Source organism: Crassostrea angulata, chromosome 2 (assembly GCF_025612915.1).
Source record: "Crassostrea angulata isolate pt1a10 chromosome 2, ASM2561291v2, whole genome shotgun sequence".
NCBI lineage: Eukaryota > Metazoa > Mollusca > Bivalvia > Ostreida > Ostreidae > Magallana > Magallana angulata.
Window position 1 is genome coordinate 4,713,106 of NC_069112.1, and position 26,090 is coordinate 4,739,195.

Consider the following 26,090-nt stretch of genomic DNA (forward strand, 5'->3'; position numbering starts at 1 on the left):
GACCCGGTAAATAATATGTTTTATTCACACGACTCTTGTAACGTAAAACTTAACAACAATTGAACAAACCTTTTCCATTAAAATCCGAATTTACTAGAACACTAACAGAGCCGGTGATCATGGTGATAGGTAAGTAAATTACACGGAAAACAATTAGCTGTTTACTGGAACTGTACTGGAGATTGAAATGGATCGTCCTGCACAATCTCCTGATTTAGACATATACATGATATAGCTTGCAAAAAGTTAAGTTCAGAATCTTTGGTTTTTGTTTTCATTATCAAATTAGAAGTTTGAACTGTAATCGTGTGTATTAGCCTATTAGGTATATACTATATAATAGGCTCAGTACCGTCAGGCTTCTACTAGCTAGTGGGTTAACCCAGGGACGTATATACTATAGTATAGGTCCCTGGTTAACCCTTTAGCTCAGTCGGGGGGGGGGGGGTGGTTTTTAAACCAAAGGGTCCTTGGTTCGAGCCTAGCTGTGGTCTTTCCTCTTCTTTTATTACCATGCATGATTACAGAACTAAAACATATATAACAGAGACACTTATTGCCTCTGCTGGGGTTTGAACTCGAGTCCTCTGGTACGCAAATCCAGCACTCTACTGATCAAAGTTTAGCCAGAGTCTACTGATCAAGCTACAGTTAAACCCACTAGGCAGAGCTAGTAGGAACGCCATATATATACCTGTCTCTACCACATTGTCCCCTCTCCAAGGAAAGAGGCGTCCCCGACTCTTCCAAAGTGCCAACACCTGTGGGGCAAGGTACTGGATACAATAGGTCACAGAATACCCAGGTCCCAGTGTGGGCGCCAAAATTTTTAATGTAACAGGGACAATTTTTCAATATCCTTGCCTCTGCTGGGGTTAGAACCAGTGTCTTCTGGCATGCTAATGCAGCACTCTACTGGCCCCGGGGCCATAAAACTTAGACGAGCTTACTTTTGATCTAAGTCTCGCTTTTTCAAAAGGAACATATAGTGGAAAAGTGAGACTGAGATCAAAAGTGAACTTGTCTAAGTTTTATGGCCCCGCGGGGTCTGATCAAGCTAATGGGCAATAAGCGTCTCTGTTTACAAATGTTATCAAATTATTTTAATAATTCAGATTATATTCAGCTAGACCAATGAACAGGCAGTGCAAAGAAATACTTAATATGTAGGCTGTATGTTAAGTCATTTACTTGATTTGAATTATGCCTGCATCATTTGAAAGTTGCTTCTTTTTTATTTAGGTCTACCACAGGATAAATAAATAGATATACGATGCAACTGCAAGAAATCATGATAATGGAAGCTCATGTTTGATGACAAGAAAATAACAGTAGAATGGATAGTTACATAAATAAAAGTAAAGGATAAAACATTAAATGATTTGTTCCTCAGCAGCTAGGAGTAGGATAAAAATCTGCTTTGTCTCTGTGATAATGGCAGCCTTGTTGGCTAACATAGTAGGTCTTGTGTCAAGGCTACTGACCTCGCACAGCCAAAGATCAGTCTTGAGTCATCAGTCACGCACCAGTAAATACAAGCTTCCCTATCCCGAAACACCTCATTTAGTTCTAAACGAGGACGCCATCAGAGGGAGGAAGGTTCTGATCGTAGGGGATGTACACGGCTGCCTCCATGAGATGGAGGAACTATTGCAGGAGGCAAAGTCGAAATTCCCGGACCAGGAGATTCTTCCAATATTTGTGGGTGACCTTTTGTCTAAAGGTCCGTTTCCTGTAGAGACACTTAAAAAACTCCAGAAAATTGAACATTACGCAGTGAGAGGGAACCATGATGAAGCTATTCTAAGACAAGTTTTGTCCTTGAAGAAGGAAGAACTCTATCAACTCCCTCCCAAATATTCTTGGGTTCCAAATCTCTCCGACGACGACATTGGATACCTGCGGGAACTCCCTTACACAATATCTATCCCCAGTCTGAGTGTGATCATTGTGCACGCTGGTTTGGTTCCAGGAATTCCTCTTACAGAGCAGGAATTGACCAATATGATCATAATGAGGAACTTAGTGAAATCTCCCGAGGGAACTCTAAGTGCGGCAGAATTGACCAATGAAGGAGAGGCTTGGGCCTCGTTTTGGCCAGGGCCTGATCACGTGTACTTTGGTCATGATGCTCGCAGGAAATTACAGAAACATGCGCATGCCACGGGGCTGGATACCGGGTGTGTGTACGGGAACCAGCTAACCGGGGCCGTGGTTACAAAGGACTCCACAGAACTCATTCAGGTCAAAGCCAAACAGGTCTACAAAGAAACTTAAGTTATCTTCCATATTTGTGACAGAAAATGTGATTTTATTTTAAGATTTCTATCATGTTTTGTTATTCCTTGTCTTCGTACGTGAACATAATTATGTTGAAATATATTTGAGTCAAAGACATTCCGGCCATATGTATTCAATCATATCATATCACTTTGGCAAAGTTTCTTAATTGGAGACAAAATGTTGTGCTTAACAAATAAACTCCGAGTTAACAATCTTCCAATTGTAACATCTATCACATTTGTGACAATAACAAGACAGAAAAAGTAATTTTATTTTAAGATTTCCATCATGTTATTCCTTGTCTATATCTGTGAATATATGTTGAAAATATCCGAGTCAAAGACATTCCTGCCTTATGTATTCAATCATTTCATTTTGTACAGTCTGGAATAGTTTCTTAATGGGAGACAAAAATTTTGTGCTGAACAGTTTTACTTTTCAATGGACATTTTAAGGTAGAACATGCTGTACCATTCAGGAGAACCTTCCATAAACATAGATAAGTATTCAGTCAGTGACTTATAGGTACAGAGTGGCCCAATTTCTTTTTATGTGTGCAAAAATTTTGGGCCAAGTTATCCTTGGATGAGTAGAAATTTCTTGCTTTCCAACATACTCAGAGATCAATGAATAAAAACAAATAAACAACAAAGATGTCGATTTGGTCTCCTATTTATTTTATTGCACAGCTAATGACTTCTACATAACCAAGTGCACAGGTACTTAAACACATTGACCCTTGACATATCACAATGACCTTTGTCAGCAAATGTCGGCCATATTGGAAAAAAGGTAAAAAATGAATGGTTCATATCCATTAGAAATATCTTGTAGTCAAAAAAATTATGTAGATTGGGTAATAAAATCAAATACAGAGTTATCTGCCTTAAATGGTTACAAAATTTGAGTGAGGGGCCACAAAATTGAAATTGATAATTTGAGGTGGGGCATTATCAAACCATATTAATATTTAATATAAGAAACTTTGATAATACAGAATGAACATCAAATCTACTGCTGCCAGTTTTTCCGCTATGCACTGATCAATACAATTAAGAATAACTTGGAAAATCAAAACTAACAGACAAACAAGATGTTGTATAATCATATGATATTCATAAATAAATACTACATAAACTTCTTACAAAAAACAAAAACTTTATATATATTATTTCTGTTTGTTCAAAATTGATCACTTTATATAAAAGCTCTTTATAGAGGCTCTAAGTGGCAATTGTTTCCTACGTCCTGTTTCTCAGGTTCTCAATGGTTGAAGTCCTATGTCCCTATTGTATCACTGCTCACTTGGAAAAAATCAACTAATTAAATGAGATATGAAAATAAATATCTCACATCTCACTGAGACAAATGAGACCAAAATCTTATCATAATAATTTGACTAAAATCATTTCACATATCATCAATTAAAAAAAAGGTCTACAAAGTTCATACTACCGTAACTTAGTACAATTGGCAGTTAAAAAATTCAAGGGCAAGTACATGTCTACATGAAGCAATAAACATTGTATAAAAATGCCGCTATGATTGTAACATAATTGCAATATTCATGAACAAAATTCAGAGTCCAGTACACATAGCTAGACTTCAGAAAACTAGGACTCTACGATCTACTGGTATGGGGTAATGTCATTTCTGTTGGGGGGTCAATATACATGTGTAGGTACTGTAATTTCTGTAGGGGATTTATAATGTAAGTTTCTATTAAATGGCAGGAACCTTTTACTTCTTTCAACAAGCTTATCACATTTTCAGAAAACTAGAACATATATAGTCAGTATTTTACATATGGTGGCTATACATTTATTTCTCTCAAACTTATTACAATATTTTTTTTGACATTCTTTTTTTCTATCAGCAATCACATTTATGTAAAGGATATATTCATTAATGAAAAATTGTTTTCTGATCATGTTGAAAAAAAAAAAATTCCATACACTAATACACAAAGATAACATGGCTATGATTATTGCCAAAACAAAGCCTTAACAAAAGCAGCAGCACAGGTAATTCAATAAGATACACTTGAGGAACGACTCCCACAGACAAACACATAGATCTAGTGCTACCTCCTGCACAGATTTATATCTCAGAGATTCTATTTTTTTTCCTTTCACTGGTCAACATTTAAAACAAGTCCAAGCTTCGATCACAGACTTTTCTTCTCTCCATTCATAGTAAAATCTGATGTCTGCTGGAAGCACGAAATAAAAACATCCCATTGGAGCAATGAAATCATGTGATGTGGTAACTAGGCAATGAGAGAAGGTCAATCTAATATCAATAAAATGTCTATAGTTTAACTAGTCTTTTCCAACTCTCTTCTTTCTCACTGGAAATAAAAAAAAATTATATAAGTTATTTTTTTTAAATTTTCTAAATACATTTACACAAAACAACATAACACAAATGAGAACAACGAAAATTTAGATATTCAACTTTCCAGTTAATGTAAAACTGGAACTGTTCAAAAGTATTTCTCTAATATAGAGATGAGTAAATTATTTTCATTGCATTTTTATGCTTTAACTGTAAAACTAAGATAAAAATTTGAAGATTTGTTTAACAGTACACCTACGCAAAACTTGAGTAATTCAAATCATTATTTGAACAAAGTTTATATATCACTTGAACTCACAGTTGTCGTTGTTTTCCTGGAGTTTCTCATGGATACGGACCCGGGCGTCGGGGAACTCCAGGGCGATCCCGAACCGGAGCAGGGTACTGTTCTCCCCAATCAGTTTGACTAGAGTCATCTCCACTTTGTTACCTAGCACCTCAGGTTTCTACAGGTAATTAATAGACAGGTGTAATGGTCAACAAACACAATGACAATGAACTTTATTCTCAATAAACTGTGTTTACTGTAACACAGAGGGATTTAATGGTCCAATACATATTAGAAACATGTCATGATTCATACTGTAGAAACATATATTTTCGTTGGGTCAAAATTTCGTTGTTTTTAAACCAAATAAGAGTTCGTTGGCATTTAATTTCGTCATATCGTAATCTCTTTGCATTCATAAATACTTAGGTAAAAAATTCGTCATGGATTTAATTTCGTTGAATTATATGGCCAACGAAAATAACGAAATTAAATCCACAACGAATATTTCTGCTTCTACAGTATATACTAGAGAGTTATCCACCTTGTTACAAAGCACCATAGATTTCTCTCTGTCAAATTCCATTTGATTATTTCTCTCATCTGACTTGTTGTTTGATTATATAATCTTTATCTTGATTGGTTCCCTCGACTTGTACCTTAATATTTAATTTTTCAGTCTTTAACATGATTGGCTATTTATACTAGCCTCTCTCACCTGATTGGCTACCCTGAGCTCCTGCAGGGTCTGGTTCTTGTTGATAGCCTTCATTATTTCCACGATGGCCTCTCCACTGACAAAGTTGGACTCCACGTTTAATACTTTCAGAGTTTTGTTTTCAGACAGAGCTTCAGCTAATTTCTGTAAAATAATGTATCACTATCTAATAACAGGTACACTCAGGAGAGAGAGAGAGAGAGAGAGAGAGAGAGAGAGAGAGAGAGAGAGAGAGAGAGAGAGAGAGAGAGAGAGAGAATGCAAAGAAAAATAAAGAGAGAAAACAAAGAGAAACAGTTTAAATTGCAATTGCTTTTATCAAAAGGGAATGAAATATGTTGATGAGCAGATTGCAGTAAATGTTTTTTTTTTCAACTAGAATTTTGAGTAGATCTAAGGATGCGTTACCTTGGCGACTTTATCAGTCATGTTGACACTGGCCATCTCCAGGGTCTCCAGGGTGGTGTTAGTTTTCAGTGTCTCGCAAACTTCTACCAGTCGCTCCACCGAGATGTTCTACAACACACAGAGATCACTGGTCAGTAAGGTTCACTAGGAGATTTCCACATTACTGAGATTGGAAAGTTGGGGTCATTTTACATTGGTTTGATATCACTAGACAGTGAAGAGATTGATTAATTTCAACATTTTATAGAGTAATATATCATAAGACCAATAATCTAACACAATGTATACATGTAATTTAATAATTTTTACTGTGCCTAGATATAAATTGTAAGTTTAAGGTGATTCCATTGAGCAGAGATCCTACAGCAACCTTGTAACTTCAGACAGAGAGTTAACTTTATTCATAATTTGAATTTGTAACAGACTGTCGTTGACCGATAGATCTACTGATATACTAGAATCTTAATTGGTATTCTAGCTGACTCACCTCAACTATAGAAACAAGTCTGATCATATAAGGTCTTAACATCTTGACCTTTTATCTGACCTTGACCCTTTAACCTACTGACCTTGATGTTATTGAGGTTGAGGTGGGTGAGTTTGGAGTCGTTGTCTTTCAAGCGTTTTATACTCTCCTCCACGTCTGTTTTATTTGGAGGCTCGTCGGGGACTTTGATCAACTCCTGGGCCTTAGCAACACCTACAACATGTACATACACTGTATAGATCATTGCTTAGAGATTCATGTACTGTCCTCTTCAATCTTTCCATTGTCCATAATGTCATAGTTTACTCTAATATGTCCATTTTTTATTGTAACTATTTATCAATATCACCCCTTTTCCTTTATGACACCACAATTAACTTTTAATACCCGCCTCTATTTTATCATGATCCCTCCAGTTCCAAACAAACAATGAAACACTCTTTCCCCATGTCATTACCCAAATATTCTGAAACTACTTTTCCTTGAATCCCCCCCCCCCCCAACATTATTTACCCATGGTGTCGAGCCTGGCATAGTACTAAGTCTGGTTAAGCCCCCCCCCTCCCCCACCCCCCTACATCACTCACCCTGGAATCCTCCTGCCTCGATCTTCATGTTGTCCAATCCAGCATAGTATTGAGTCTGGTTGAGCATGCCATGGAAGCCGAGCACAGCGGCGAGATCGACGAGTTCCTCCTCGGACGCTGCGGTCAGGATGTCGTCCCACTCCGTCTCGAGATGCTCCTCTTCCTCCTTTGACTTTGGTTCAACTTTGGGTTTCCAGATCTTGCCTACAAAATCAAGGTAAAGCAGTTTATAATATCATTACACTGCGTTCTTACAGCGTCCTCATCTGCCTTAACCTTTGGTTCTACCTTATGGTTTTTAGAAACTGTGCCTTGAAAAAAATTCGCAAAAAGGCACCAAAATTTAATCCCTTGGTTCTCAGGGTCCGAGGGTCTTATTCAGGAGAAATAATAATAATACTCTGACCTCCCCATCATCTGTTTGACAAAGAGTTTGTTTGACTCATAACCTTTGACCTACACAAGATCTCCTTGAAAAAGAGTCTGACCTATAACCTTTGACCTACCCCTGATCTCCTTGACAAAGGGTTTGTTCTGCTCCCAGTCTTTCTCCTCCTTGGCTTTCTTCTCCAGGAAATCCAGGAGTTTCTTCCTGTGGTACGGACCGGTCGGCGCCTTACTCGTCTGGTTCTTCATTCGCTGACTCGGGGGCAGCAGGGAATTCTGGGTAAACAAAGAATGGATCGAAGGTATTAAATTCCATATTAGTGATTTACACTTATTCATAGGCATTGGAGAAAACTTCTACACAACCAAGATTTTTGTGAACAAATCAATGAAGCATGCTCTGACATCAAAGGTTATGGGTACCTGAACAAATCAATGAAGCATGCTCTGACATCAAGGGTTATGGGTACCTGAACAAATCAATGAATCTGGAACTTACGTCTGGGTCGAAGTCTCCATTTAATTCTTCGAGTTCCTCCGGAGAAAGAGATTCCAGGAGTTTGTCGATGTCGTCCAGGTCAATTTCTGGGACATCCTGTACCGGCTTCAGTTGAGGGACCTCCATAGTGTCAGCTGTCTGTAACAATACAACACAGACATCAGTAATACACATACACACAAAACAATGTGTAGAAAGTTACTGGCCTCTGTATAGAATTTCATTCAGACATACAGAAATATTAATAAAACCTGTGTCTTTACATAACCAAGAAACCATTTCTAAATAAAGCACCTTTCATCGTGTGTCTTGTTTGAAATGAATTTAAATGAATACAGACATCAATGATCTTCATAAAAACCTAAGTACTACTTAATAAATTAGTTATCAATATTTGTAGTCAGTTGAATTTCCCCATAAAATTAATATTTTGAGGTATCTAGAACATGTAGAATGTCATAAAAACATGTGCATTTGTCAAGTCTTCAATATCTATTGGATTTTTTTTTTGGGGGGGGGGCATCAAAACCATAATATCTCAATTTTTCTGATATCTGATATCTTTTGATAGTTTGAGATAACCATGCTGGTTGAACTGTAAAAAAATCTAATGAGTTCATAACCATTTTAACAAGAGCTCGGACTTGGGTAGTTGTGTCAAACAGCAGTGTGACGTAGGTCTGTCTATTTGTCTGTATATACTCTTGGTCATACGGCTCTTTGAAATCAACAAGATGTATCTGACTTTTGGCATGTTTCATTTGAATCCAGCGTCATTTTTAACTTGTCTTGATGCAAGAATTAGATGGTTACGTCCTACCAAAAGTCCAAGGTCTTGTTAAAATGTTTCTAAGTTTAAGATTAACATGGAGTTTTTATGCGCAGTTTGCCTGTTGGATATCACACGATGGCATGTTGTAAACTTCTGATATTTCATATCGTACGTCAGTGCAACACATGTAATAAGATTCGGCTTCAGCTGATACTTAATGCTAAAATCTCAGGTGTCATTATATACCTGTAAATAATGCAGACATGTACAACTACGCATGCATATCTGAGCATTTTCTTTTTGAATGATGGACTATCAGACATGTTTTGGTGTATCAAAAATTAGGCATGGTACATGTATTAATTGTATTTAAATGTATTTCATTCACTGACAGTCAGACAATATGATTTGTAGATACATTAGGAGCACCCGGCGCCACCTCTCACCCGGCGCCACCTCTTGTAAAATCTCTACCAATGTAAGAGAGACTTGTCAAATGTCAATAAACAATGATTCAAACTACGGTATATGGAATATGGTACTATAGTATCACTATCTGGTAAAAACCTGCATCCGGACCAACTTCAAGTAATTAGATTACATTAAATCAGCCACAACCAATGAAGGTTAATTCACGCACACAGAGAGGTAACCTAACAATACAATCAGCTAGTAATATATAAGTATAACCCCCACAATCAGCTGCTGCCGCGGGTTCTGAGAGAGAGATCTATTTATAGACAGGAATGTCAGCTTCTCTGCCAAGACATCTCTCTCACAGCGGGGTTCTAATTCATACTGCAGGGTGTGTTCCCTCAGAACCTTCCTTCTACTGTGTACATGTATATCATACACTGTACGTGAGAATAATAAAAGCGGATTTTCCAGAGATGACGGAATATTCCCTTTTTCAACATAAAGCAGACATTGTTCAAACTATACCGTAACACGTTATGCGATTAATTACAAGTGTTTTACATTCAAAGTCAAGATTTATCTCCCCTCTTCCCTGCCTCCCGATATGTACTTAACACCTTCCTATAAAACACACATTAAGTTCTTTGTACATTTATACTCATATATAGGCACCAATAACAGAAAATGAAGGTCTTTAACTTAATATGAATTCAAAATGCAAACTAGCTATAGATTATAAAATTATAGGAATGCTTACCACACAACTCTTATAAACAGGAGTTAGAAGTTAAACTCTGAAATAATTAACATCCTTTTTAAACTTTGAAGAACTTTAATAATTCCACTGGCTTATAATACCCCAATACTTAATGGTTTAAATGTCCTCTCAAACAAAGCCCTGTTTATTTGGCAAAGCCTGGCCCTTAGTCATCGGACCAAAGGAAGAAAAGAATCATGGATTGATCCCGAGGGATCTTTGACACTTGCCAAACTATAAAGGATTCTGACAATTACAGAGTTTCAAAGGCTGTATCAAAACAATACAACATATTCTTCAACAACTAATATCATTGTTGAGACATAATTTTTCATTGAGCATCATATTTTGGGGGAAATTATGGTTGAGTAATAAACAAAATGAAGAACTCATATCATAGAACTAAGAAATATGAATAATTTTCATGGGTTTGTCCATTGTACCGGTAAACGGACGCAGAAAGTTTAAACTATCATATATATATCATGCAAGATACTTGGCTCAAGTTGACTTTTCAACAAGTTAGCATACATGTACTGTTTTTAAATTGAAAGTACTTATCATAACATTCTTATACAGATCTACAAGGAGATGCTTAGCCTATTATAAATTTTGAAGAAGCTGATTTTTGACAAAAAATGCTAAATGAAATACACATCCAAATGAAAACCAAATACATGTTCATGTACAGTATACTTTGTAGTTTTACAACTCAACAAAAATGGATCCCTACAGTATGGTGTGTGCCTACAGTATGGTGTGTGCTTGAGTGTACCAGAGTGTAATGCCAGACACCGATCTATAGACATACTGCTAGGATAAATAAGTAATACACTAGATCCCCTCTACAAGTACTGACTATCAATATAGACTGGTATATATATTATAACATTTCTTATGAAGTAATACATGCATTTGATACAAGTACAAGTAACTATAATGATTAACCTAGAACATGTAGAATAGCTGTATAAAAATGTCCCTTTTGATCCCTGCTACCCTGTCTAATGAACTAACTAACTAACTAATTAAGAGAGCACAAAATGTCCCTAATGTTCATTTTTCAAGGAAACTAATTAACTGTGACTAATTAACTGACTAATTAACGAGTGCAGATGAGACCTGTGGTGACTTTGTTCCATCTGTTTGTTGAGGATCCATCTCTGAAAATAACAACTCAATAGCTACATTGTACAACATCCTGGTCTAACTCAATAGCTACATTGTACAACATCCTGGTCTAACTCAATAGCTACAACATCCTGGTCTAACTCAATAGCTACAACATCCTGGTCTAACTCAATAGCTACAACATCCTGGTCTAAACTATGATGACTATCGTATTTTTATTTATATATATTAAGTATAGAGGTAAAGATCAAGAAATGTTTGAATAAACTGATATAACATGTATAAGGTAAAGATAAGGTAACCCACTACCTCATGTGAGTTACATTGTACATGTGCTAGCGTAATATTTATTCCGTGTATCATTGTTAATGTCTCAAGAATCTATTAACACAACATCACATCACATCACATAGCATGTACACACACACTTGACCATTTCTCTTTTAATGAACCGTATCAATTAATCAAATGAATACAACAAAGAAAGGGCTAAAACATTGACATGTAAGATTAGCTTCAATTCAGGTAATTAATTAAAACTCCCCAGTACTGATCCATTCCTGCATCAGCTGTTAATGGTACTACAAATTCACATACATTACTCAGCATCTGATAACGAAGTACTGATAAACAATGAATTAGCCCCAGTAAACAGAGCCTGTGTTATAGTGTGTTATCTTAGGAGAGACCAGTAATATACAGCAGCTGTCCGGGTCTGACACGGGATCTGTGAGTAAACTGTACAGCAGCCTGACTGTCTGTGCAATCTGTATAATATCACTGTAACCTGTAGTTATATTACATGTATCTTAATATGTAAGTAATACATATTGTACATGACCATTTACCAGGCACTCAACATTATTGACTTGCACAAAGTTGTACCAAAATTTTAATCAAAACTTGCAGAAAATTAAGTAAAGATATTTTTATATATATTCATATTAATAATGACCATAAAAAATACTGTATTAAGATACTAGCTCTCTGTACATATTAAAATTAAGTAAAGATATATGTGAAGTACAGGATATGTAGCTGTACAGGGGGCTGAAACTTATTACTACCTGGTTAAAATAATCTGACGTTGTCTATAAAACTCTACGTAGGTATGCAATTGTTGCTGTATTACTTTGAGTTAGGTGTTTGTGTGTTAACCCTTGAGCCGACACAGTACTTAGGATACAACACAGATGTAGCTAGGGTTAACTCACAACTGTTTATAATTAGTACGTAAGTACTGTACACAGTATACACAGCTTCTGTATGTACAGAACAGAACACTGCTCTTTTATTTGTTACATTACTTATACATCTAATACTTATACAATTTCTTATTGGGTCAGCTGTTTTCAGTATTTGTGTGATGTTTCCTATATCTATTTGTGTGTATGTTTCAATTCAATATTCAAAACAGTCAAGAATGGTAACATCTAATTTTACATTCTTCTTAATTTCTCAATTCATAAGGAGCCACAATTAATAAAATAAAATATGTACTGTACACAGTATACACAGCTTCTGTACATACAGAACACTGCTCCTTTTATTTGTTACATTACCTATACATGTAATACTTTTACAATTTCTTATTGGGTCAGCTGTTTTCAGTATTTGTGTAATGTTTTCTAAATCTATTTGTATGTATGTTTCAATTCATATTCAAGACAGTCAAGAATGGCAATTAACATCTAATTTTACATTCTTCTTAATTTCCCAATTCATTAACATCATTAATTAACATATCCTACAACTGTTTATATGTACATCACTGATCAACTTTGTATAATTAATAAAATCACAATTGGTATATATTCTATTAGTTATTAATTGTTAATAAATTCCAAAATACAGCACTTCGAGTATATTCCATTTCCTACATGAACAACTCAAAACCTCTCATTTACAATGATTACCACAGTATGTAAAAAATCAGACCACCAAAACTCTCACTACCCCTTAAAACTTGCATAAAAGACTAACAGAAAAAAACCATGATACATAAACTCCTAACTAAACCATGACTTACTATTTAGTCAGATTGTTATAACTTCCTATGAATAAAAGTTTCCTCCACTTGGCTCCAAGTAAATCACAGAATCACGGGGAATGTAAATCTAGTGTCCACTCAAGTGTTGATCTCGTAAATGTTTTACAACGTCTGAGTCCTTGGTATAAAATTATTTGTAGATGTGTGTCCAAATATTTGCTGAATTTGCCAGCCTGTGTTTATTACATGTTTGCCCGATTCACACATACACATGTTATAAACGACTTAAGCATGTTACACTGTAGCTAAAGGGCCATAACTCTGGACTGACTGGAAGATGCAGCATGTTATTATTATGCAACAAGCTGAATCACACCTTACTCAATACATTCATGAAAATAAATTCTATGGATAAAATATTTAATTTCCCAATAAGGTGTTGAGATAAATTCTTATTCACCTGTTGAATGTGTAATGCAGAGCATTCAAGATGCATCCAAATAGTAAAAGAGTGCCATTTTCAGCTGTGTGCTACAGTTTCCTTGTATTGTGAAATATAACACAAAAATGCCAATAAACGGGGCCTTTGACAATATGCCAAATTTCATTTTTATAAAAAGATTTGACACATCATTTTTCACCAAGAGAAAATTCACAGGAAGAAACAAATTTTTAACAGACATTTACAGTTGGAAAAACAGACCTCTTATTTCTCTTGGCAAACCTTGCATAATTTTTTCGAAGTTATTATATGTGTATTTTTGTGTCCCTTTCAATTAATGCAGAATCACTATCAGCAACACTAGTTATTTGTGAGATATCATCATATGGACAGGGTGTTTAAAGGAGAAATTTTCAGATTGTTCTATTCCGAGATGGTGTGTCTATTCTTATAAATTACTTAAGAAATAAACAGCAAGTTATAAAAGTTCACCAGGATATGAACTTGGTTGGTCCATCGATCAAATCCTGTGAAGCCCAAAGAGCTTTTCAGAAGATTTGATCACGTCCCAGCCAAGTTCATATGATCCGGATGAACATTTTAACATTGCTGTTTATTAATTATAATGTTATACGTTTGAGATAGGCTAATCATTCGGTGTTTTTAACCTTTATCTTAATGTAACGATAAGCGCGTGCAATAAGCATTGTGATGCCATGAAAAAGTTCACACAGCATAAAACGTTTTCGTTACTCTATAAGCTCATATTGCAAATGTTAATATTATCGTATGAACCCTGTTGTATTAATCAAAGTACTGAGTACTGACGGGAGTTGATTTCATCGATTATCATTTATTCAGAATCAACGATATCTGATTTTGCATGGCAAGTAGTATCAGCAATCGAAATATTTCTGAGAAATGGTATGGATCCAGGCAAGATTGAACTCTTGTCTTGTTCAACCAAACGCTCGGCTGTCTCCATTGATCTCTGACAAGCAAGAGAGACTCTTTTTTGTCGGTTATTGACGGAGACAGCCGAGCGTCTGGTTGAACGAGACTACATTGAACTCTAGCGTAGGAATATATACGACTTTAAAAAACATCTTAACTGTTAGTACATTTTAAAATCTTATTATTTTCATGTTATTGATAAATAAGTTTTCTTGAAAAACAATGCTTCGGAATACATAGCATCAAATTTATTGATTATTTTCAAGAACTAAGTGTTGTCAGTGGTATTGATTTGTGCTTAGGTTCAAACAATGTTTCACTTTCGGTTTGCCCGAGTAAGTGCATAGGAGAGTTGATTAAAATCAACTCCCAAAAATGAATATCGAATAATTCCAATAAATGTGCAACATTTTAAAACGTCTTGGAGTGATACTGTAATTCTTGTTTTCTGCTTAGCCAATAACAGAAAAGGTAGAACATGCTTAACGTCCGAATATGTACAATATAAATCTATCAATAATGACATCAATCTCTCTCTCTTTCTCTCTCTCTCTCTCATTCATGAGTCATTTGGGTAAACAGTCGGCTTGCTACACAGACGATGGTAGAGTTTTAACGAACTACTTATTGTTAATCAATGATACAAAAACATGTAACACAACCAATAGTTGACATATATCATATCAGTAACAAATAGAGGGGAACGAATAAAGTAAAATTCACCTTCTGTAAACTTTTCTGGTTAGGTTCGTTCCAAGTAGACCGACTGACCTTCACCTTGTCAATCTGCGTTTATAAATAGATCCATCTCTCTCGTTTCTCCGAGAACGTGTTTTTAATATTGTTCATTTTATTTATTTTTTAAAAACAGCATTAATTATTCATTTTGCTTAAAGAAATCTTATTCATTGCAAATATATAAGTTTTTTTAAAACACGTCTTTGATAGCACGAAAACGAACGGAGCGTGTTGCCAAGCAATATGTAAGCAACATGGCCGCCAAAAAGTGTATCAACTTTTGATTAGGTGGTAAAAATGCATTGAAATCAAGCTGTTTCGGACAGCTTTTAAACAAAAGTGGAATAATTATAGAAGAGGTATGAAAATGGCAAATCAATCAATAGGTTTATACTGATAAATCATTAAAGTACTGTTTATTGCATTGAAAATTGAATTTCTGCCAAATATAAAACTGATTAGATCGCATTAAATGCTCTTACACAAATGTTTAGCATGAGTAATGGGTAACTCCATTTTGAATACTTGTCAACTGTTTGTTTTATTCGACCAAAGTGTGTCATTTAGATTTCCAGTGTGAATGTTGAGGTTTGTGTATATTACATATGATAAAATAATGACTAGGCCTACAGAGTACTTTTAAAACTTTTTCCCCCAAAATAGTTCATGTTATTTCTTTATTTTCTTTTTCTACTTCAACTTTACAGAACTTTAACAGAAATAACTTTTTTAATGTTTTTTTTTTGAAAGAATAAATCATGGCCTATAACAGGCAAGCGAACGGAGTTCATAGGAGTATGAATGATGCTCCAACCATGAATGGATCAGGACTCAATGGAAACACAGAGAATGGACAACTGTCAGCCAGTCAGCCCCTAGGGTTGAGGGGTATTGACCCAGAGTCCCTTAAATCCCGCCTTATATCATTTGCTCCCCAGCAAGCTACCGCCAACCCCAAATCACTGAGGTTCAACAGAGTTACACAGTCTCAACTTAAGAAGAGCTATGCTCCAATTGGTCCAAAGCTGGAACCTGTGGTATAAATTTCTTCATAATCAGCTCTTGACTTTATAGACAACATTTTTCCATTCAAAGCAATATAATGCTGCAGCAAAAATCTATATTGTTGGTAAAGAGTGTTGTGTCATCAGTTTTTGAATTCTGAAGATTTATATGGCTAAAAACAATAAGAAACCCTGTGGATTTTGAATGAAAAAAACATGATCTTTACTAGCTAGTGTCAAATATGATTGCTAACATTAAATATTGTAGACTACATTAAAATAATTCATAATGGTTTAAAAAAGTCCTATACATACAATTGAAATCATGCTGCAATCCATTAATCAAAGAAACAATGTCTGATTTCAGCCAAGTCTACAGAAGTACCAGGAGCGGAATCACCCGAGTTACATACAGAACCAGAACCGGGTGAAGCTGGAGAGTCAGGGAGTCCTGAGGAAGGATGAACCGGTCTCCAAGAAGATGAGGAGAGCCGGTTCTGTAGAACCGATGGAGAAACCGGAGTCTCCACTGCCAGAGTTACCCGGAAATTTACAACAGAAACAGGTACCCTTCTTCTTTCTAACAATACTATATATACATAATGTGTATGGTTATTAAACTTATTTTCACAATGACATCTTATGTTTACTTACTTATCTACCTCTTTCACATCTTAAGAAATAGAATGTGCAGAAGTAATATTTAGGCACCCTTCGCTATTAAAAGCAAAACTTTCTTTTTTGCAAAGAATGACTGACACAAAAGAATAAAGTTTAAATATTAAACTCATTCTTTCACAAATTTTTTGACATTCGAAAAAAAAATGAAATGCAGTAATGTGAAAATTATTTCGTTGTAGGTATTTTTGATAAGAGGTTTTGGTGATAGTTTATAACATTTTGTTGTAGGTATTTTTGATGAGAGGTTTTGGTTTATAACATTTTGTGTTTGTTTTCAGATGTTGCTAGAAATGTTTTATTTTAGTATTTAAATTCTACATAATATTTTATAAAAAAGACATTAATTTTGCACATTGGAGTAATAAGAATACAACCATGCATTTTAACCCTGTTTTATCAACCTCTGTTTGATTATAACTGTTACCCCAAAAAAATCTATATTTTGCTTATATAAATGGAATGGTTTTAATTCCCAGGATTCCATGGTCCTACGAATCCCAACACCGCCCAAAGAGTCAAAGCCAGTCTCACCTAGGGGCAAAATCCACACAACTGGCCCCAAGATGCCAGCCTCAACAAAACCCAAAAGTAAGTACTAGTATTTTCAGATATTGGGATATTGTATCATCTCCCAGTCTCCATTATAAGATTGCATGCTTGATGTCAGGAATTTTATGGAAATTTCTTTAAGTTTAAAAGTTTACAATCCAGCTTTGTACTGATATTATGTAATTACCTTAATCAAAGTTTGTCTTAAAAGAATACACTCCTTAATCAAGCATATCAAAATTAAAGTCAGGAAAGGTAACCTTGTGTGGTCTGCCAATGAAGGGCAGACATTTTTTTAGAATCCTTGTATTGAAAACTTTGAAGGATTTTCAGTTTTAGCTTAAATAAATTTCATTCCTTTAACTGCACCATTCATGGTGTGTTTGTTACTCTTTATGGGGTTAACCTCTGCAAAACATCTTTAACCAAGATCTTTTGATTTGGAAACAATTGTCTAAACAAGGCTTGTAAAGTTTTGGTCCTATAGGAAAAAAATAATAGAATTCCTACACTGAAGCTTAGCTTTTATGAATGTTGAAATTATTGGTCTGTATCTCTTAATAAGTAAAATTTTGAACCTGTCCCTTAACTTGTAGACTCGTTTACTCTGTATGAGAAATTCAAATTACCAATGTTCCGTGAGTATTTTTGTCAAAATGTTGATGTTCATTTGGATGAAAAAAAGCATACCTTGTATTACAGTTCAAAAACTGCATGTGAAAATGCTGACAAGATTTGATGTGAATACAATTTGTTTTATTATTAAGGGTTGGGGGTGAGGATGGGTTGTTAGGTGTTGGGGGGGGGGGTGTGAGGATGGGTTGTTAAGTGTTGGGGGGTGAGGATGGGTTGTTAAGTGCATCCAAACTTCATCTAGACTCTTCATGACTTTAAAATGTAGTAATATGTCTTTTATTTTTTTCAAATGAGTTTTAACAAAGACTAATGAGTTTTGTTCCATCATTTTGAATAAAAATGAAGAAGCATTTTCAAATACAATATCATTTTATTTTTGGAGTTTACAAGTTTTTATTTAGAACACATATTTGTTAAAACATTTCTTGAAAGAAATATATTGAGTTCTGCATTCAAAACCGAAAGTGGATTACATAATCTTTACTTGCAACCAATGCTATAATTTACTTCTCTTTCAGCAAGCTGCAATGTTTATTTTGTTGCCTTGTGATGCAGCATTTTACAGCCATGTTGTTGGGATATGATTATGTTCATTTGATTTTTATCTTAATTTGACTGTTATACATTTTCTTTGCTACTGTCATGCACAACATCATATTGTGCATATCACTTTTTACTATTGCTACATATTCACAATTATATGAACTCATCTTATTGACACCTCAACAATAGACGAGACTCATCTTGTATACATAATAGATTGATATTTAATGATGCAAAGTACTTGCATGCCTAATAGATTGGGAAAACATTACGTTGAAATTTAAAAACTCTCAAATGTATTGAAAATTCAACTTCATTAGAAGATTAATCACATACTAGTGAACTTATTTCTGTAATTATTTACAATATGAAAATAAAATTCTAGCAATGAAGATCTGACTATATTGTATATTTTTGTTGGTATGTTTTCTTACAGTTGCTGAGACTTTTGATGGTCTAAATGATGCAGATGAAATCATTCGACTGATTAAAGAGGACAAGAGAGTCGGATTCCTGTACCTCAGTCCGAATGTCCCCAAATCCTCTGTCAAATACCACTACTACAATCTCAAGTACGTCAAATGTTGATTTGAAAAATCATTGATCCCAGTATGTCTGGGAACATCAGAGGATCATTGTTAGTTGAGTTGACTGTCTTTCATTGATCCCAGTATGTCTGGGAACATCAGAGGATCATTGTTAGTTGAGTTGATTGTCTTGTGCAAAAAATCACCTCTCAGTACTTTTAGGACTCTGATTAATTATCTCCATAAAGAAATTGTTAGCTAAGTGTATACATTGTGCTAATTGTCTCCTCACAGTCTTCTAGGACTTTCATTAGTGCCATTAATTACTGTTATTCTACTTTCATTTCATGTTATTTAAAATTCAGCAACAGTATGTTATGATGATCACCAATTTTGATCAGAAAGTTGTTATAACAAGAATCAATATATTGAATTATACACATGTTAATTCCAGCTGCACATTTTAAGGAATTTGATTATACTGTGTCAATTTTATCTCCAAAAAGAAAAGATCATTGTTGGCTAAATGTATTTCAAAGTGCTTATTGTGACCTCTCAGTACTTTCAAGACTTTGATTTTATTGTGTCTGTGTCTAATGAAGGGTGGTGAACCATGAAAACATCAGTAAGAGCGACTACTGCACCATCAGCCAGGAGGGTGTGACCCGGATGAGGAACGACGATGAGACAGAGTTTGTGACCCTGGACCGCTGGGAACAGGAGTACAACTACTTCAAGAAGATCATCAAGGTGGGTACAGGGATGGATCACAGAAATTATCAGAATGGGTGTAGGTTTGTAAGGGTGGATCAAAGAATTTGGGTCGAGGGGTGGATCAAGAAAATCATCATGGTGGGTAAAGGGGTAGATCTATGGGTCTAGGGATGTATTAAGGAAATTATCAGGGTTGGTAGAGGTCTGAATGTATGGACTAAAAAAAGTCTTAAAAGTTGATTATATGAGTGCTTTGTGTTGAATCAAAGATTTGTATTTAGAGAGGAGTGGTTTGTGTATTCTGATCGATGAGGGTATAAAACAATATTTGTAACAATTTCTTATCAATGACACACTTGTGCCTGTATGATATTGCAGTGACATTTACTTTTCTATTTTGACAGATCAAGACGTTTGCTCTGTTCAGGAAGTGGAAGGCGTTCAATGTGTGGAGGAAGAACGTCCGCACCAAGAAGATCACGGAGTGTACCAAGGCCCTGAACGAGAACCTCTTCATCGTCAACCCGGTCAGTCTAAACTCAATTCAGTGGTGGTGTATTTAGAACATTAGGGTCAAGACAACATATATGTAACATTCATCTTTCTGAGTTCTCCAAGATCTGCTTTGCTGAATGCAACTTGTTATGATATTTAAGTTTTAATGATTTGCCCTTTTAATTGTAACTTGCATGATAAATTTTTCAGTCTGAGACCTACCCTGCTAAATAAAATTCTGTGTTCATTGTTTCAGTCTTTGAGATCAGCCCTGCTGAATGACTTTGTTCTTATATTTTTCAGTCTTTGAGACCTGCCCTGCTGAATGTGCGTGAGATGTGTCACCGTATCAGTGACATGGGTCTGTGTAAGGTGGAGAAGGGCAACACCTACGCCCTGTTACAGTTCAGGGAGGCCCAATTCACACAGCTCACAGAGGTAAGGTCAAAGGTCAAGGGTGAAGGTCGAGGTCAGATTTTGTTTCATGTTTTATTATGAAAGAAAAAGATCAATATAATATTTATTAATTGAAAAATAGATGATAAACTGTCAAAGAAAAATACTGACTATATTAAAATACAATAAACATAACACAATTTGATGTCTCTGTAGGTTGCGGGCCGGTTGTCAGAGTTCCGTGACCTGGTTAAGGAGGTGGTCCGCTCGGCCTGTAGGACCGCCCTTCTGGAGGCTGGATTCACCCCGGACGATTACTACATGGCCGACGACGGCGCGAACAGCCCCGGTCTGGGTCAGTACAATATCTTATGTCTTTTGCTTCCTCTGACACTCAGTGGTGAATACTGTTAAAAATCTTTTATTACAATTGACCGAAAAAAAGACAGCTGCAGCAGTATAATTTGCAAATTCTCCACAACATTTCATTCAGTTAATTCTGGAAACTGAGAATGGCTTTACAGTAGTTCTAAACTTTATTTTGATAAACCAGTCATTGACCCTTGACCTTTGACCCCTGTAGGTGACATGGCCCCGGGGACATCATCCAGCTACATGATGCCCAGTAACTACGACATGGACATCTACGGCGAGGCCCCGGACAGGATGACATACACAGAGCAGGCCAACAAGAGGGCCCACTGTAAACGCCTCACCTGGTGAGTAAATAAACATTACCAGATATTTGAAACCCATGCATTATATTCAACACATCTTTGATATACTGTGTTCCAATTGGCATTAATTTTATTGAAATTACAACATGTGCAAATGTTGCACTTTATATACTGTAAACATATTATATATGGCCTGTACGATATTTTGCGGAAATTCAATTTTTAAGAAGTTAACATGAATTGGATTTAAATTAGCATATTTCTGGATGCTCCAATTCTTTTACACATATATATGGCATTTAGTGATGTATTAGATTAAGCGGAAGTTGCTTTTCACCAAAACACTCTGAAAACAAGCATTCTGAGAGTATTGCATAAGCAATACATGTCCCCTACCGGTTTGTGGAAATTGTGAAAACAATGCACTGTAATGCAGAATATCGAACCCGAACATTAAAAAATTGGAATATAAAAAATTAATCTTCTCGAAAATATGTCAACCAGACGCTACAAAAGTGTAAACTTGATCTGTAGTTTGACATTTTGAAGCTGTTCAGCAAATTTTATATTATTCCTCAAACACATAAAGAAAAAAAGTGTTAAAAACTGAAGTGGGACAGACAGACGGACGGAGGGACGGACAGAAAGACGGACTGACAGACGCAGAGGAAAGATTTAGTCTCTTCTGGTGAAAACCGGTAGGGGACTAATAATACAAAGCCAAATATTATACATTTACAGTATTTAGCAGAAAATTGTACAAAATATGCTTCCTGAAAAACCTTTAATATAAACAATTGTATTATTCAACACTTGTTTATCATTTCCTTTTACATTGAATAAATGAAAAAAATATTTTTGCAAAAAGTTGAATACAATTCAGGGTATACAGGTTTGACATAGCAGTCACAGAAAGACATAAATGTTACAGATATTGACCTTTATTAGAAAGTGAGACATTTTCACATCTTGATTAACTGCATTCATGTGAGATCAATGACTTTTTAAACATCTGATAAATGAAATGCTGTTGGGGTAAATTTGTTCTTACTTGTGGTTTTTACTTTACTGTTCGTCAAGGATGCCTAGATATTTGAGAATACCCTATTAGTAATATTCATACCAAAAATAAAAAGTTATAGTAACGCTACTGTTAACGGTAACGCTTGTTAACAAAAAGTCTTATGTTTCATTGTTTTTCTTTACATCTTTGCTTTATTTAGTTTGAATGTCGCCGAAAAATAAAACTATCCAACTCTCTAAAGGATATATAGGGTGGGATTATTTAGAGTATATTTATTGTTTATGCAGAGAAAAAGCGGTAATGCTTGTTAATCCTAAACCATATAACAGTGAAAGAATCGGAGAGATGCTGAGTTTTTGAACAATGCAAATGTCATACAGTAAAAATGGATCATATACTTAAATGCCTACAAAATAGATATATTCAGATGAAACTTGATTCATACAATATCGTTTTTTTCTAAACTCCTATGGGAGTTTAAGTTTTGGTAACGCTTGTTAATGCTAACATTGCGACAGATTTTAATCATCCTTGATTAAAAAATATTGATGAGTCGCAAAAACTGTACACAGTAGTCTCTAAAATGTTAGGGTTTTATTACATCAAAAATCTACATTTTTATTTTTTCCTCTCCTGACTACAGTAGCTGAAAAATGGACAAACATTATCACTAGCCTATGTAGTGACAAATGGAAACCACTGTGACATATTTACAATTTGGCTGTTAGAATAATAATAATGTATTTCAAAATTAACAGCGATTTATTGTATATTAATTGGATATGAACTTCCAAAATCATTTACTGCAAAACATGTATAATATTATACCGTTACTTCAAGAAAAAACGATCTTACTTGAGCGATAGTGATATTTCAAAATGGAGTCATATAAATGAGAATGACTGGGTTATACATCTAAACAATCACATTTTGACAGTTAACACTTGCAACAAACCCTGCAAGTTTACTTTAGATACAGTATTGTATTTTTTTCACTTTACCCGTGCCCCACTCAGCCACAAGGAGGTTGTCTCTGGTGTCCAAACATAAAGAACATGGATTCCATAAATGACAGTTGTCAATGTAGCGGAGGAACTTCCCGTCCTGATCCAGGATGTGGATACAGTCGTTGCTATAGTCTGCTATTAGGATCCGGCCCTGGCTGTCTGTAGTGATGTCACATGGACCAAATTGTGCCTTGGCAACTGAATGTTTACCATAATTGTAAATAAAACGGAGTTTCCCGGTCTGATTGACTACCACTACTGCATGCTCTTTATTGTCTGATACACAGATATCTAGGTTCCTGTTCTCTCTGATGCATTTAGAGCTACCACCAGATGAATAGAGAGGTTGTCCTTTGTCGTCGTACTGAATACTTTGTTTCTCTGTGGAACCAGAGTAACACACAACTTTTGTTTGTTTATCATCATCACTGTACATGACAACCAGGAGGTCACCAGAGGAGGTACTACAGACACCGCGAGGTCTCCACCCCTGTAGTCTGATCACTGTCTGTATCTGTGTATTATTCACTATGTTCACACTGCTATTACTGCAATCAGTATAAACAATATCCCCATCCCTTGTCACTGCTATGTCCCCGGGTTTCTTTCCTGACTTGGTTTTGATTGACTTCATTTGTTCCCCCATGAGGTTGTAAAGTCTCATGAAGTTTTCTTCACCACTCATCCAGATAACATCTTCACTCAGACAGGACAAACTGCATAGTCCATTATTGGTTCCGTACTGCCCGGTCTTTATAATTGTAATGACCTGTGGTTCATCAATGAGTGGTCTGTTAAGGAGAGAGGACTTAGCACTTGAAGAATCTATTATAGGGCTACTTTCTTCTGTTTTAATAGATAATGCTGACAGAGAACCAAACTGTTGATAAATCTGTTCTTTGTTCATCTTTTTAGGGGTTAAAGTTGGAAAGGAAGCTATAAGTTTAGGAGGCAATCTTCTGAATTCAGCATTCCTGGATTTATAGGCAGAGACAAGGCTGACATCATTTGAGTCCAGTAATTTTTTCATGTCAGCAATGCTCTGTGTGATTTCAGAAATGGTGCATGTGATTTCATCTTCCTGTTTATTTAAGATGTCCAGTAGTTTGGAGTCCATTTCTTCAAGATCAGATTTCAGTTTTTGGATTATTGTGTCCATTTCTCTGTGCAAGTATTCTCCATATTGATTGATAGCTGTTTTCAATTTCTGGGAGTTTTTACTCCAATTAGCTTTTTGAACTGGAATGCTAGATGCAATATCTAGATGTTTAGGATAAATTAATTTCTCCAATTCTGTTAAGTTTCTTTTTATGACTCCTTTCTTGGCTTCAGTACTTTTCAAAATAGCATTTGAGTTATGCCCTTGATGTTCACCAGAGGATATACAGTGAATACAGATAGGAATGTCACATTGATCACAGAGCAGTTCACATTGTTTTGAGGAATGTTTTGGACACTTAGGGTAGATAGGAGTAGATCCCCGCTTTTCAAATGGCAGCACTTTGTGTTCTTTGGATATATCAGAGAGATGTTCCCCCACACAAGCTTTACACAGATGTATGTGACAAATGTCACAGTACATAGGGGGGCCCGGGGTCTCACAGAGAAGACACCGTAACACATCCTGGGCCCAATTACCGGTACCTAAAGGGTCCATGGTCAGACAATTTCAGTTGTCTCAATTTTTAGATAATTCTGAATTAGAGAAAGAAAAACTTATTTAACTAAGGTAAATAGTAAATATTTTAATTTTTGTTTAAATTGCTATAAAACGGTGCAAATCAAAACTATCACATGACTATAACATGTGACACAGAATTAAAATTTGAATTAAACCCTTATACATCTTATACATAGAATCATTTATAATTTATATCCTATTAGAAACTAATACAAATACTTCATTTTACAAATTATCTGCTCTAGCTATTCTCAAATTTAAGAATTAACAAACTACAAACCTCTGTCAATCTTTAATTATCATGCAACGTGTCATTTCTAGGTGTATATCTTCTTGTCTTTGTTAATCTCGGTGAAATCACATGACTAGGCCTATAATGTACCGATAAATGTATTTGAGATAAGACGAAGTCTGTGTTTTATGTTAAGTACACTCATAACTGCTCAAATGTTATAAAACTAGATATAAACATAAGCAAATAAGTAACGCAAGTTTAAACATATCTCATTAGATCTAACAATAATAAAATCTATATTCAAATCATGTGATGAGGTTTATTTGTGCCGAGATAAACACCAGGATTGACGTGTGTCTTAAAACTTAATTCTATGTTCAAAGTTACCTGCACATGTAGGTCAAGGGAAAATTGTTGTTTTTAAAAGAAAACAAATCCTATTTTATCAATTTGTATTTTAATTTTACGTTATGCAACTAAAAAACAGCAATCTGTAGAAATACAAAATATTTAGAGCACATTATGAATTATACACCGAACACTCAATGGGATTGAATGTTTTTAAAACTAGCAGGAAAGCGAGACCATTATACAGCAAGTAGTTTGAATACTCACTGTATTTGTATTAATATAAATGAGTAAAAATCAGTTAACAATGTTTGAAAATTTTGTTTGTTTTTTTGTTATCACCCTCCTGCATTTGCTTAGTATTTTATAGGGGATTT

General features: G+C 35.2%; 4 protein-coding genes across 11 annotated transcripts in view; 2 read left to right on the plus strand and 2 right to left on the minus strand.

The window, feature by feature from the left end:
* Positions 1-62: 62 nt before the first annotated feature.
* LOC128170725 (bis(5'-nucleosyl)-tetraphosphatase PrpE [asymmetrical]-like) lies at positions 63-4,243 on the plus strand. The gene is made up of 2 exons (XM_052836497.1): positions 63-129; positions 1,243-4,243. Exon 2 carries the CDS (start codon positions 1,378-1,380, stop codon positions 2,275-2,277), a length of 900 nt encoding a protein of 299 aa, XP_052692457.1. The 5' UTR covers positions 63-129; positions 1,243-1,377; the 3' UTR covers positions 2,278-4,243.
* Positions 2,940-26,090, minus strand: part of LOC128170722 (tropomodulin-1-like) — a 66,399-nt gene continuing 43,248 nt past the window's right edge. Inside the window, exons 2-10 of one of the 5 annotated variants that reach the window (XM_052836492.1) lie at positions 15,182-15,200; positions 7,996-8,133; positions 7,616-7,772; positions 7,110-7,313; positions 6,605-6,735; positions 6,036-6,143; positions 5,628-5,771; positions 4,940-5,087; positions 2,940-4,633 (exon numbers count right to left, since the gene is read on the minus strand). In XM_052836492.1, coding sequence (XP_052692452.1) covers positions 4,605-4,633; positions 4,940-5,087; positions 5,628-5,771; positions 6,036-6,143; positions 6,605-6,735; positions 7,110-7,313; positions 7,616-7,772; positions 7,996-8,121 — 1,047 coding nt within the window. In that variant the 5' untranslated portion in view covers positions 8,122-8,133; positions 15,182-15,200 and the 3' untranslated portion in view covers positions 2,940-4,604. Of the gene's footprint in view, positions 4,634-4,939; positions 5,088-5,627; positions 5,772-6,035; positions 6,144-6,604; positions 6,736-7,109; positions 7,314-7,615; positions 7,773-7,995; positions 8,134-9,941; positions 10,051-11,063; positions 11,118-13,101; positions 13,419-15,181; positions 15,244-26,090 lie in introns of those variants that run through there. The other 4 variants (XM_052836491.1, XM_052836494.1, XM_052836490.1 and 1 more) reach the window with 4 other exon arrangements.
* LOC128170698 (dynein axonemal heavy chain 6-like) overlaps positions 15,419-26,090 on the plus strand; it is a 47,421-nt gene continuing 36,749 nt past the window's right edge. For 3 of the 4 annotated variants that reach the window (XM_052836457.1, XM_052836456.1, XM_052836458.1), the window contains exons 1-10: positions 15,419-15,555; positions 15,947-16,233; positions 16,568-16,765; positions 17,358-17,469; positions 19,046-19,181; positions 19,739-19,886; positions 20,255-20,377; positions 20,649-20,783; positions 20,958-21,096; positions 21,325-21,460. In XM_052836457.1, coding sequence (XP_052692417.1) covers positions 15,955-16,233; positions 16,568-16,765; positions 17,358-17,469; positions 19,046-19,181; positions 19,739-19,886; positions 20,255-20,377; positions 20,649-20,783; positions 20,958-21,096; positions 21,325-21,460 — 1,406 coding nt within the window. In that variant the 5' untranslated portion in view covers positions 15,419-15,555; positions 15,947-15,954. Of the gene's footprint in view, positions 15,556-15,946; positions 16,234-16,567; positions 16,766-17,357; positions 17,470-18,012; positions 18,069-19,045; positions 19,182-19,738; positions 19,887-20,254; positions 20,378-20,648; positions 20,784-20,957; positions 21,097-21,324; positions 21,461-26,090 lie in introns of those variants that run through there. The other variant, XM_052836459.1, reaches the window with a different exon arrangement.
* Positions 21,607-25,127, minus strand: LOC128170715 (E3 ubiquitin-protein ligase TRIM71-like). The gene has a single exon (XM_052836486.1). The coding sequence runs from the start codon at positions 25,104-25,106 to the stop codon at positions 23,412-23,414; it is 1,695 nt and encodes a 564-aa protein (XP_052692446.1). The 5' UTR covers positions 25,107-25,127; the 3' UTR covers positions 21,607-23,411.

Coding starts and splice junctions, on each gene's coding strand:
- LOC128170725 (XM_052836497.1), top strand. CDS start 1,378: ATGATTTGTTCCTCAGCAGCTAGGAGTAGGATAAAAATCTGCTTTGTC.
- LOC128170715 (XM_052836486.1), bottom strand. CDS start 25,106: ATGGACCCTTTAGGTACCGGTAATTGGGCCCAGGATGTGTTACGGTGT.